This window comes from Histomonas meleagridis (assembly GCF_020186115.1).
Source record: "Histomonas meleagridis strain 2922-C6/04-10x chromosome Unknown contig_16, whole genome shotgun sequence".
Classification (NCBI taxonomy): domain Eukaryota; phylum Parabasalia; order Tritrichomonadida; family Dientamoebidae; genus Histomonas; species Histomonas meleagridis.
Genome location: NW_027150781.1, coordinates 488,069 through 501,972, shown reverse-complemented (window position 1 = coordinate 501,972; position 13,904 = coordinate 488,069). Strand labels below are relative to the sequence as shown.

The window sequence follows — 13,904 nt, the reverse complement described above, 5'->3', positions numbered from 1 at the left end:
ATATTATCAATTTGATGTATCATATAAATATTTGACATTCTTTTGAATAATTTAAAACATCTCTCATATATGTATCAGAAAATGGTTTTGTAGAAATGACCAAATTGTTTCTTAAACAAAAAGGAATTGATATCAATGCCAAAGATGTTTATATGTTTAATTTAAAATATATTTTAATAATATGATTTTTAAAATTAATATTTGGAAATTATTTATATGATTTCAAACAGCTCTCATATATGCATCAAGCAATGACAAGATTGAAATAGTTGAATTACTTCTTAAACAAGAAGGGATTGACATTAAAGCAAAAGATATTTACATGTTTTATTTATTGTTTATTAATTTAATTTAATTAAATTGTTGTTAATTGAGTTTGTGTATATTAAATAAAACTTTAGATCGATCATAATAAATTGCATAAATTTATTTTTGCTAAAATCACAACATACAGTTTTATAATATGTAAAACCTTTTAGTAAAAAAATTGTTTAAAATGAACAAAAATGAAATAAAAAGTTATACAATGAGATTAAAATATATGTTCAACAATATGAAAATTTTTGTAATTAATTCTCAAGATCTAATTTAAAACAAAAAATAAAAAAACTAATAAAAACAACAAAACTCAAAATATAAAAAGCATTAGAAACCACAATAAAAATCACACACTTTTTCACATTCATAAAAGAAGATACAAAAGAGCGTAGGTGGTCACCCTACCTAATACCCAACATATCGTGGGACGCTCTGCTTTTATTTTTTGCAATATTATTTAGAATTGAAGTGGTTTGAATAACCATGGCATTTTGCCATTAAGATATTTCTGACGAAGAACCTTTGTAACAGCAGTAAGTTCAGCCTTCTTTTGCTGTGTATCTTCCATTGACTTTATGATTTGATCTGGTTTAACCTTGTTCCAGAAATCTTCATCTTTCATCATATGACGTGTCAAAAGGAGATGATTGAAGTTAATAGTCTTAATGAAGACCTTAATCTGTGTACGCTTAACAAGTGTCTTTTGTGGCATGTCTTTTGTAAGCTTCTTTGGTGATTTTTGAATACCCAATACAACAGCATGTGGATATTTTCTGGCTTCTGTTGGCTCTGGATAAGCTTGTAAAACAATAGCTTTCTTTCCAGCATGACGACCATTGAGAAGGATTACAAAACGGCCGGGTTGTAAGAGTGTTTTGTTAGAAGACATTTTGGGAAATAATCGGGCCAACCAGACCTTGTGAAAATAAATTTGAATATAATGCCACTTTTTCAGAAACCCAGAAACCAAAAAGAATGTTTTATAATTTTACTAACTAGTAATTATAATATTCAATTTCAGTGCAATAAAAATGTGAAAAGTCTATTTCTATGAACACAGTCAACTTATAGGAATCAGGAAATATGATAAAGTAATGTGCTGATATTAATCCATTTTCAAAATATTTTAAATAATTTAATATTATACTAAATTTATTGATAATTTTTATAAACATTAATTAACAAGCATGTTTGTTTAATGTGCGATTGAATGCTAACACTGTAAATAACTTCTTGATTATCATTATGAAACGAAGAGATAGGGGTGCCCCTTAAATGAATCCGTTAATCAATAAAAATCGCTAAAAATGCTTGTTATCTTTTTCTCTATTGTATTTACAATTGATGAATCTATATTCTTAGGACAGAGTCAATGCGATTGTATACAAAATGAAGGAGAATGCAATCCATATTGTTGTTGCGATCCATATTGTACAGAAGATCAAAAATCTTCATTTTCTTTCTGTCTTCCAGAGAAACCAGGGCCTATTTCTATTTCATGTGATCCCAATGGAAGAATTAAATCAACTAATATTAATTCCATTCACCAAATTATAATAAATGGTATAAATTGTTACTATGTAGATGAGCAAGGAAATAACGACATCATACACAATTATAACTTCAGTGATTTTGGTATTCAAAATCTTCAAGATCTTGTTGATCAACCTTATAGACTCCCTGAATACGGAAGATCAAGAACTTCATATGAAAGCGGAGAACCACTGAACTTTGTTGATACAACTACAAGTAAAACTGTAAATACTTATTTACCAATTGGAATCGGTTCATCTCAATGTAATGCTTACATTCCAATTCTTTATGGCAATTCTTATCCACAGACTGAATGCCAACTAGTTGATGAAGATGCAGACAGAGATAATTTCATGGCATGGAATACAATTTTTCAAAATCTTCAAGTTTATTCAACCCCAGAAAATCTGATTCCTATATCACCAACAGGTCAAAACGATGTCGTTTCTTATGCCCCTTTTACGTCGCGAATGTATTTAAGCTTGGATTTCACAAATACAATTTCTCAATATGCGCTTAACTATATTCAAACATGGCCATTTAACTTGAAGGTCAACGGGTTAGCTATCCTTGAAACAAGAATTTCGTTTAGATCGTCAATATCAGGAGGAACTTCATATGATCCTGGTGAAACTGGATATCATGTTAATTTACCTGTTATGTACTGGGACCAACAATCTACAATTCAGTTTAGTAATGCATATCGAAGGCCTTTGTATGTAGGAGGATCGTCTGTTATTTTTGGTGTTGATTCATTTATTTTAATTCCACTTACAAACCCGACACAAGAAACACTTATTCAATCGTGCCTTCCTGTTTACTCATCTGATCCACAAACATTACTTCAAATATTTGCTTCATATGGAAACATCATTTCTGGATCTGACATTAGAATAAACGTCTCCTCGACTAACCGTTCGAGTGCGACCGTTACAAAACCGTTTGCCAGGTGGACGTTTATGTACAAAAAATTCGGAACCTCAAACAAATATGTGAACCTAATAACAAAGCTTGATGCACAATTAGTTTATCCAGAAACTTTAGATTCAGTAACATCTGCTACTGTTGAAATTAAGTTCATTGAATTAAATGATAGCGGAGATGGAGTTTTGGAAATTGAAGAAGATAAACTTTATTCGGCATCATTTTCAATGATATTCGAGTTTCTGTTTAATAACATTGAACAAGGAATCAAAGTATTGTTAGTATTTGGCGTTATTGTGACAATTTGGGCTTATTACATGTTCTTTTTCGAAGAATAATATGTGTTTTGAATAAAAAATTGTTTTGTAAAATTAATATAAAATTTTATCGAAAAATTACTTCTTAGAATTACTTCAGCGATTCTTGTTTTAATATATTAATATTGATACTCAAATATTTGATTTTTTAAAATAATCAAAGCTTTCATTGATCATGTTGGATTTAGAAAATATGTAAAAGAGAATCATTAGATATCTTTACCATAATTTTATAGCTTATGCTAAAGAATACGAGAAATTGTTGGCTACAATATTACAAACCTAATTTATCATAAAGCATTTATAGCAAAAATATTGAAATCTAGAATTAATCTTTGTGAAAACCTCAGACGAAAACTCAAGTATTTTTAACAAAATAGAAGTAAAAATATGAATAGTTACCAAAAAGGTTTTAAATATTACACAATGGTTTAGTATATTTCTATAAAATAACACAATTCTTAAAATGAATCTAAGAAAATTGAATGCGTAGTATATCGAGAGTTGATCATGGATTGTTGTTTCTTTAATTTGAAAGTGTCTTTTTGCGTTTTTTCTAGTTCTCTTTGTAAAGAAAATGATTTCTTTTGAAGTTCAATTGATTCACTCATAATTTTCTGTTGTTCTTCTATTTGTTTTTTCTCGTTTTCCATTTGTTTGGATTTTCTAAGGTTTGCATTATTTAATGCTGTTTTGAGTTTGTCCGCAATTCTTGTAGCATTTTGAAACTTTTGACGAATATTGCTTTCCATGTTTTCTATTTGCTTTTGGAAATTTTCAATTTTTTGATTCCTTTTAATTGTATTATTTTTCTTGTTTTCGCGAATTTTCTGAAGTTCTATTGCTAACTTTTCTATTTTTTGTTGATATGATTCTTCATCTTTGTTCATTTTTTGTTGAAGTTCTTCAATTTCTGCGTTGAAATTTACATCTTGTTCATATATAATCATTGTTAATTCTTTTAATTGTGATTGATATAATTTATGCTCTTCTTGAACACGCAATTTCAATTCTTTCCGTTGGATTTCGAGTTCTTCAATTCTTTCTTCGATACCTTGTGAATAATTATCTTCTTCTTCCTCATCGCCATTATGATATTTTTCCACATTAGCTTTTACTTTTTTGGCTCTGATACGTGTTTCATTTAGAAAAGGATCGGTTTTGTTTGTATTATTTTTTTCTTGATTCTTTAGATTTATTGTTAATGCAATTCTATCAAATTCAATGTTATGCTGTTTTTGTATTCTTTCCATTTCATTTAGATAATACATACGTTCTTGAGATAGTGTTGAATCCAAGTCTGTTCTAACTTTTTTAATTTCAGTGATTAAAGATTCTTTGCGAATCTGGAATTTGCGTTGATCAGAAGACATCTCTGATTGCACATTTCCAAGTTTAACCAACAAGTCATCTAGGTAACTTTGCAAAACTAAAATTTCATGTTCTTGTTTTGAAGATAAATCATCCATTGCCATATTAAATTTTTCCATTCTTTGATGTTGAAATTCAGGGAAAGAACGCAGTGAGTAATAGCTCTGATTCGTTCTTGTTTGTGTAAATATTTCCGAATTTTTCATTTGTTTTTTTAACGTACAAAACTTTACGAGAAGAAATTTTTTATAAAAATTACACCTCAAAGAAAACCTCGGATCAACTTCAAAAGTTAACTTTGTTGAGTACTATCTTCAAGAACAACATGGTTTAAGTATCCAGAAATTGCAGCCCAATTCTCATTAAACCACTTTATCAATACACTTTTCCTTCTTTTTGCATCACGATCAAGCCTAATGTTAGCATAATTAGCAAGAACGTTCGCAATACTGAGAAGCTCAGGTTGCTTGATATTGCTTCCAAATCTTCTTGTGATTTCTTTCCATGCAATATTATCCTTAACATCAAAACCACTAAGCCTATCTGAAATCCTCCGTTTTTCTGGGTTAGCTTCAACTTGTGTATTTTGTATGAAATTTTGAAGAACCATATTATTATTTAAAGTATTTGCAATTTCTGGGTGTTGCTGTATTAGGTTAGAATATTGCTGAAGTATGTTAGTGACTTGTTCCTGGTTTTCCTCTAATCCTTGTTTTTGTGAATGTTCTTCATTCATTTGGAAATTTTTACGGTTATTTTGTCAAAATATTCAAATTTATAGAAAACCGTGATTTTAAACGGTTCCATAAAAAGTGTTTTAATTCTTCTTCAAGAATATTTCTTATGTTTTCTCGTGAAAATGCATAAATTAATTGCATTTTTGAAATATATTTTTAGTCTATTTTTTTTATAAAGTTTCGTATAATACTCTTATACAAGACATCCTTGGGAACTTCACAAACAAAAATTCTTCTTCGTACATGATGGTGGTAAAGTGCAGCAATTTGTTAGTGCAATCAGTGGGACCCAAATGTTAGATACAATTCACTTCTTATACATTCGTAAGATATTTAATTCACAGATAGAACAAGTCGAACCATTATCATTTATATAATTAACACATCAGTGAAGTTAAAGGATCTTTTGGCATTAATATTACGTGTGGGCAACATCTGTAATCATTACTCCATGGAGGTGGTGGCACTTATGGTTTAAATTCGATTTCATCCATAAAATTGGAGGAATTCATACATAAGTTCCTTGTGAACTTGATCGCTGAACAATTTCCGGGAATTTGTCGACAAATTATATAATGAATTAGAGCCAATCAAGTCTAATGTTAGCATATGCAATCTTCCTTAATATAGATAATGTTCATATTTTATTATCTTTTCGGATATGACTCTAAAAATTTCTATCCTGGCAGATCGAATAAAAATAAATATATTGTTGCATAACACTAGTGTTATGTAATTGTAAAGTTATGTGAATTTTTGCAGATTTTGAGAAAAAGAGATATCAATAGGTACATTTTTACACCAATTTTCATTATTTTAAATTTTTGCTTCCGATATTTTTTGTCATCAAATATTAAATATAACTATCTTTAGAAATGATGAAAAATTGGAAGAGGGGTGAAATACAATTCATCTAAAATTAATTCTTTTATCATAAATGTAAATTTTTTGTGATTTTTTCTCTAACACACAAATAAAAATTATTTCTTTTTATTAAAATTATCAGAACTCAATATGCATAAAAAGCGTGTGTTTAGAATGATGAGATATGTAAATAAATTTTTGATCAAACTCATCACAGAGTTATAATATAAGCTTGATATTTATACCAACTATATAATCCACGCTATACCCTATTTATTTGTATTTTGTTTGTACTTCTGTTAAATATATTTTCACTTAGAGCTATTCATGGAAGATTTTTCTTTGGAAAGAAGCTTTCTGATCCATCCTTTGAACTTACATAAAGGTGCCGTGAAAAACTGTCTACCTCACCAAAAACTGTTCACCTTGATTGGTTTTATCACCACTTTTATATAAACTTCTTATTTCCAATGGTAGAATGACATTTGATATGAAAAAATATTTGTTTGAATGGCATCAAGAAGAAGGAATGTTGATGATAATCCAGGAATTTACGATCAGTTTGATGTTGATGTTGATAACTTACGTGGTACAGTTGGTCAATTAAATCAAATATCAAAAGCTATTGGGGAAGAACTTGAAAATCAGAATAATTTACTCGCTGAAATGTCAACTAGATACCAAAAAGGAATGACAGCAATCAACAAATTACTAGGTAATATGAAATCCTTATGGAAATCTTCTGGGATGTCACCAATGACAATGCTAATGATTTTTATATTTCTTTTAGTTTTATTCCTTTGGTTTTATTGGAAAAGATATGCATGATGTTGATTGGCTATATAAAAATTTCGAGTCGGTTCTATCTATCACTTTTATATGTTGATATACTAATATTTTTTAGTAAAATATTCATATATAAATATCTGTTTAAACAAGACGTAATTCTTTAATCGATATTTATTATTTAATTTTCGGAAATTTATGATATTTGGGTAGCAAGATCAAAATGTGTAACATTTAATATTTATTTTAAAATACAGAAAAAATCAGTACATCTGTTTTTCATTAAAATACATACAGAATAATAAGAATGAAAATTTCGTAGATTTAATTTTTTTATAGTTCAAAAAACATTATCATTCTCTAAATTTTTTTTTTATTATCTATTTTAAACATTTATAAAATTTATTCAACAACAATATTTATTACATATTTAATATCCATTCTCTTTCTTGCTGGAACTTTTTTGCCCAATCGCCGCCATATCCTATTAGTATCTTTTTAATTTCATTTTTTCTTCTACTAAACTCTGTTTCTTTCTCTTTTGTATTCTTTAATGAAATATTTTCTTTATTTTCAGCTCTTTCCATGAATCTATTTAACATTGCTGCATCACAAATTAGTGAATAAAATCTCGGGTCTTCTTGTCTTTTTGGTATCACGCCTAATTTTCTTCCGTATTTTGCAGCAATTAATTCGCCGTTTTTTTGGCAGCCTTTCCACCAAACAAATGATGAAGAACTTGGCGAATTATCTTTTTGTTTCCATTTAGATTGACCAACGAAAATTTTAGTTTTATTTTCTTTATTATTCACTCTTTCATTTATCGCTCGGTTTATAGTTTCCAAAGTGCCTTCGCCAATACATATCGAACTAATTTTTATTGTTTTGACAAAATTCGAAAGCAATGAACCTTCGGCACCACAATTAACCCAAATGCACAGTTTATCTGAACATGAGACACTTTGTGATCGTGATCCATGTCCTGGTTTGCCTCTTACAACATTCGGTGGAGTTGTAGAAAGTTGTGATTGATCACAACCAAATGGTTTCGAACCTGTTTGAGTTAAAACGGTATTGTTTACTTGATGTACACAACAATCACCACATGGTGGCGTGCTAGAATAAAAGTGAATGGTTAAGTTGGGAGGTAATTCGCCATTTTGAAATATCATGTCTAAATTATTCCATACCCATACTTGAAATCCGCGATGTGCAAGAATTTCTGCATGACAATCATGGAGGAAAACAGGACCAATTGAAGAAGTTTTTTCCCTTTGATCACCAGACATTAATTTTGTTCCAGTTGCAAGTGAAAGGATACTTAAAGCTTGAGTATTATTATCAAATAATAGAAAACCAGAAAGTACAGAATTATCTACATCGCCTTTAGGGTGTAATATGTTATATTGTGAAATTACAGCAGATTCAATTTGATTAAACCAATCTGCTGGATAAAAAATATCGACACTACTAACAAATGTGTTTTGTTCTGTGACGTTTTCTTGAATCATATTGGTAATATTTGTTTAATGCTGGACGATTTTTAGCTTGGAGCGGTTGATTGTACCATTGTAATAAACTAGTCAAATAAATAATGGACGAAAAAACAACCCAAAAACAAGAGAGCACACCAGATATACTATCTGTTGTAGAATTAATTTTTAATTTAACCAAAGAAGATATTGTGCAATCTGCAAAATCCATTATAAGCAAATTTGGTATTATTCATCCAATATCTTTCAATATAATTATTGTACAAATTATACACAGAAGTATTACTATTAGGATGAACGAGATTGATTTGTATTTAAGTTTTCTTCGTAAAATTAAATCATTTGAATCAAATATATTTGATATGTATGTGCGTTTTCTACTTAAAGATGATACACATGAATCATTTTATATTCTTGATAAAATGATTCAACAAAATTTGATACAATCAGAAATTATTAAAAATAAGAATCAGCAATATTTTGTTCATTATATGACAGAAGAAGAATTTCATCAATTGAAAGGCTATAGCTATCGCCAAGAAGTGCAAGAAATTTTAGAAAATTATGAAGAACTATCAAAGAATGATTGGGAACTCCATAAGAAGTTAATTGAAGAAGGAGCAAATCCGAATGAAATTGCGAAAATAATTCGAAATGATGAATTAGGAAAACTTCAAGAAATATCATCACAAGCAAATTTCAATATTGATCAAAAAATTGAGCCATCACTTTATGAAAGATGTTCATTTATTAATCAAAATAAAGTTTCATTAATTAATTTTGCTGCATTTTTTGGATCTGTTAAATGTTTTAAATATTTACTTATGAATGGAGCAAAAATGAAAATAACAGGAAAATATGCAATTGCAGGTGGAAATTTAGAGATAATTCATTTATGTGAACAAAATCATGTATCATTCTATAAAGCATATGAAACAGCAATTGAGTTCTATAAAAATGATATCTTTATATATCTTTATGAAAATAAAATTGAAAAAATTGATAATTTAGAAAGTTTAGGAAATTTATGTATTAAGTTCTGGAACATTGAAATTTTTAAGTTTTTACTGAAAAATGGAATGAAAATTAATGAAGATTTTATATACGATGCAGCAAGTGATGGAAATCTTTATCTTGTAGAACATTTTCTAAAAGAATGTCCAATTCCAAAATATATTTTAATATTCTCTGCAGAATCAGGAAATATTGAACTTGTTGAATATGCTTTAAAGCAAAAAGGAATTGGTATTAATGATAAAAATATTTATTCGTTTTCTTTAAAATTTATTTGATTGATTTGATATTTAAAATTAATATTTGGAAATTATTTAAAATATTTAAAACAGCACTTATGAAAGCATCTTTAAAAGGTTACACAGAAATAGTTAAATTACTTCTTGAACAAGAAGGAATTGATATTAATGCTAAAGATATTTATTTGTTTTATTTAGTTTTTATTTTAATAATTTGGAAATTCAAAATAATATTTGGAAATTATTTAAATTAATTAGTACAGCACTGATTATGGCATCTACATGTAATCATATAGAAATAGTTAAATTACTTCTTGAACAAGAAGGAATTGATATTAATGCTAAAGATATTTATTTGTTTTATTTGATATTTATTTTAATAATTTTATATTTTAAAATAATATTTGGGAAATATTTAAATTATTTAACACAGCACTTATACATGCATCTTATAATGGTTATACAGAAATCGTTAAATTACTTCTTGAACAAGAAGGAATTAATGTTAATGCTCAAAGTATTTATTTGTTTTATTTAAAATTTATTATAATAATTTTCTATTTCAAAATATTATTTGGAAATTATTTAAATTATTTTGGACATCACTTATTGCAGCATCTTTAAATGGTCATATAGGAACAGTCAAATTACTTCTTGAACAAAAAGGAATTGATATTAATGCTAAAGATATTTATTTATTTTATTTGATATTTATTTTAATAATTTCCTATTTCAAATTAATATATGGAAATTATTTAAAATATTTAAAACAGCACTTATGTACGCATCTAAAAATGGTTACACAGAAATCGTTAAATTACTTCTTGAACAAGAAGGAATTAATGTTAATGCTAAAGATAATATTTATATTTATAATTTGATATTTGAAAATAATATTTGGAAATTATTTAAATTATTTAAAACAGCACTTATTTTAGCATCTGAAAATGGTTATACAGAAATAGTTAAATTGCTTGAAAATTGAAAATATATTTAACAAAAGTACAAACAAAATAATAATGAATAGGATATAGTGTATGTTATAGTTGGTATAAATATCAAGCTTATATTATAACTCTGTGATGAGAAAATACGCAATCAAAATCAAAAAATTTATTTTCATATCTCATATTTAGTATTGAAAACTTCTCATCAAATAAAATGAAAAATTAAAATTTTTAATTGTTTGTGAGAGAAACAAAAAGCATCATTTTGATATAAGGTTTAGACGAAGTTATCTTCCAATTCTCATTTTATTATTATTATTATTATTGCTTTCAAAATCTTAAGAGTAATTTTACTTTGTAAACTACATTAATGTTATTATGCTCGATTTATCGAATTTTTTTTTTAATAATTAAAATTATTGAGCATTTAAGTTTATTACATATTTTCATGTGATGATTTATTTTTTATGAAATTTATAAACAAATTTTCAAATCCAGGAATTACTTCCATTCCAGAGAATGAATTTAAATCAACAATGTACCACTGTTTACTATCTATATCTTGGATTAAATCAAATCCAAATAATTCACATTTAAATCTTAGACGTATTAATTCAGCGATTTTGTATATAATGTCATTCTCAATGTGAAAGTCTATATGATCTGGATTCTTGATATTGCACCTCACAACATCCCCAATTGAGTAAACTTTTACAACGGCATTACCAGATTCAATATATGGTTGGACATACCAATCAGATTCAATTACATCATTATAATTTCGGACCTCAAAAACATGTGCAGACGGAGCTCCGCATGCGAGATCTGGTTTTAATAAAACTTTTTGCGTATTTGACGTGATTAAAGGGATTTGACAATATTCCTTAAAATCGATTAAAGAAAGTTCCCTAAATGTTTCTTTCCTTGATATAACAAGCTGATCGAATTTTAGTGGGTTAATTACATGAGTTTCAGGATGATGATTAATATATGATTGAAAATTATTAATCTGATTTTTTGCTTCAAGGGAATGGAAGTATTGATCTTGAACAAATAAATCAATAGATTTATGAATGATGATATTAAATGGACCTTGCTCATCAAGATTTTTCGACAAATCAATTTGTTTAATTTGTATGTTAAATTGTTTAGCATATTCAACAAGATGAGGCATATTCATTTTTTGCCATTTCTCCTTTTTAACATAGAATGCAACATTTATCATTTCTTCTATCGTCGAACACACCTATTCAATACGAAATTTTCTTGTCTTGAAAAAAATAACAATTAAAAGAAGAAATTCAGATACACATATCAAAGTTTACTCACATGAATATTGTTGAAACTCTTCTTGATCCGATTTTTAGTGTCAGTTCTTTTTTCATTTGAATAAACTTAAGCTTTGACATATTTAATTCTTGTTGCATCGTAATATATTTTTGTTGCAATTCCAAATTTTCTTTAAGTAATTGCTGACTTTGAGCATTTCTTTTTTTCTCGGTTTCAACTTGTCTTGATTTCCGATTATTAGCATTGATTAATGAAGTTTTTAATTTTTCTGCGACTCGATTTGCATCTTTCATTTTATTTTTAAAGTTTGCATTGATTTGTTTTATTTCTTTTTGTATTGCTTTAATTTTTTCCATTTTCTCCTTTATTATCGGTTGATTTTTATCTTTGATTTCCGCAATTTTTTTCAGCTTTTGATTTATTTGTTCTTGATATTCTTCTTCTTTCTTTTTCATTTTACTTTGAAATTGTTCTATTCCTAATTGGCATTCTGTATCATTTTTATCTAATTGTTGTGTGAGTTCTATGATACGAGCTTTATGTGTTTCTTGCGCTTCTTTTAATTGTTGCGTTAAATTTTCTCTTTTTATGTTTAAGTCTGTGATCTTTTGTTGTATTGATTTGATGTTTTCTTCTTCTTCCTTGGAATTCTTAATTTCGGTCTCTTTCTTCCTTGAAATAGATTTGGTAATGGTTTCTAATTGTGTGCGAATTTCTTCGATTTCATTGGATCGATCATTTTCTTTGTTCTTTTCTTTTGACTCAGGAATATTTTGAGTTAATTTCGATACAATTTTGTTATGTTTGTCGAAAAGGGATTGAACCTTTTGAAAGTGTTCAATTCTTAATTCTTTTAATTTGACTTCAGTTTCTATCTGTATTCTATTTAATTCTGTTAGTAGTGATTCCCGTTTAATAACATACTGTCTCTGCTCTAAGGACATTTTTGCTTGAGCCGAATTTGCTTCTGCTACAAGTTGTTGAAGTTGAGTTTGCAGATCTTGAATTTGTATTTCTTTTTCAGTTTTCATTTCTTGATTTATTTGTTGAAATCTCTCCGAACGTTCGCTTTTATATAGTTCAAATGAGCTTGTTGATGTAAACCCATTTGAAGATTCAGGAGAGAAAGAAAACATCATTTAACGTCCGTGCTTTTGTCCGTTAACAATAGACATGTGATGTGAATTTTCTGGCCAATTGAAACAATGCTTTGGATTGTTATAATACCAACAATTGTTTTTTCAAATCTAGCATCATCATGGGCTTATTTATATCCTGACAATTTTCAAGAACATTTTTCACAAGATCAACTTATAGTTTGGTGGTTTTCAATTAATATTATAAATTTAAGTCTTTTCTTAATTTTATGTTTCCAAGCCAAACCAAGACCACAGGCTCTTATAATTGGCATACCATTTATTCTTCTTGGAATTTTCCTAATTGGTTATTCATATCATAAACTTGGTCCCATCAGAACATTCTTTGGTGTAGAAATGGGCAAAGTCAGCGACATGAAAATTAAGTCATTTCCTTTCAATTTAGGACATGTTCAATACAAAGGATTTATTCTACTTTTATTCGGACTATGGTTCTCATGTAATCACACACACGAACTCACAGGAATCACAGGATTTTGGATTGTATCTTTCCTGATCCAGATGTGGGTTGAAACATGCGAATCACATGGCAAAGCAGCTCAAGCAGCAACAACACAATAAATACATTAGTCAACTAAACAAACATTTATATTAAATTTTATTGATTTTGTAGTAAAAAAAAATACTTTTTTTATGTGATAATTATATTCGTTACATATTAATATTCACTTCAAATTGTATTTAAAATGTTTTAAATTCTTTTTTACAGGCAAAATAACAATGAATTTATATTTTTGCTTTGGATCTTCATTATTTTACAATTATTGATAATATATATATTTGATCTTTCTTTCTATTTTTCATGAACAATTATTAAAAAATCTCTTTCATCGATAATAAACATATCCGTTTAGTGCCAATTTGAAGACGAATTCTTTTTGTTTTAAACAATTTATGTTAAATATTTAACATTT

The 13,904-nt window shown here is 27.6% G+C and overlaps 4 protein-coding genes across 4 annotated transcripts; 1 reads left to right on the top strand and 3 right to left on the bottom strand.

Annotated features, from left to right (window-relative positions):
- Nucleotides 1–775: 775 nt before the first annotated feature.
- GO595_002005 (ribosomal protein L27e) lies at nt 776–1,207 on the bottom strand (the record flags this gene model as incomplete). Its single annotated transcript, XM_067914867.1, has 1 exon — nt 776–1,207. One exon carries the CDS (start codon nt 1,205–1,207, stop codon nt 776–778), a length of 432 nt encoding a protein of 143 aa, XP_067777691.1.
- Nucleotides 1,208–1,625: 418 nt separating this feature from the next.
- GO595_002004 (uncharacterized protein) lies at nt 1,626–3,113 on the top strand (the record flags this gene model as incomplete). The annotated part of the gene is made up of 1 exon (XM_067914866.1): nt 1,626–3,113. One exon carries the CDS (start codon nt 1,626–1,628, stop codon nt 3,111–3,113), a length of 1,488 nt encoding a protein of 495 aa, XP_067777690.1.
- A 1,642-nt stretch (nt 3,114–4,755) lies between these two features.
- GO595_002003 (uncharacterized protein) lies at nt 4,756–5,199 on the bottom strand (the record flags this gene model as incomplete). Its single annotated transcript, XM_067914865.1, has 1 exon — nt 4,756–5,199. One exon carries the CDS (start codon nt 5,197–5,199, stop codon nt 4,756–4,758), a length of 444 nt encoding a protein of 147 aa, XP_067777689.1.
- A 2,073-nt stretch (nt 5,200–7,272) lies between these two features.
- Nucleotides 7,273–8,361, bottom strand: GO595_002002 (tRNA-specific adenosine deaminase 1; the record flags this gene model as incomplete). The annotated part of the gene is made up of 1 exon (XM_067914864.1): nt 7,273–8,361. The coding sequence occupies one exon, from the start codon at nt 8,359–8,361 to the stop codon at nt 7,273–7,275; it is 1,089 nt and encodes a 362-aa protein (XP_067777688.1).
- Nucleotides 8,362–13,904: the final 5,543 nt, after the last annotated feature.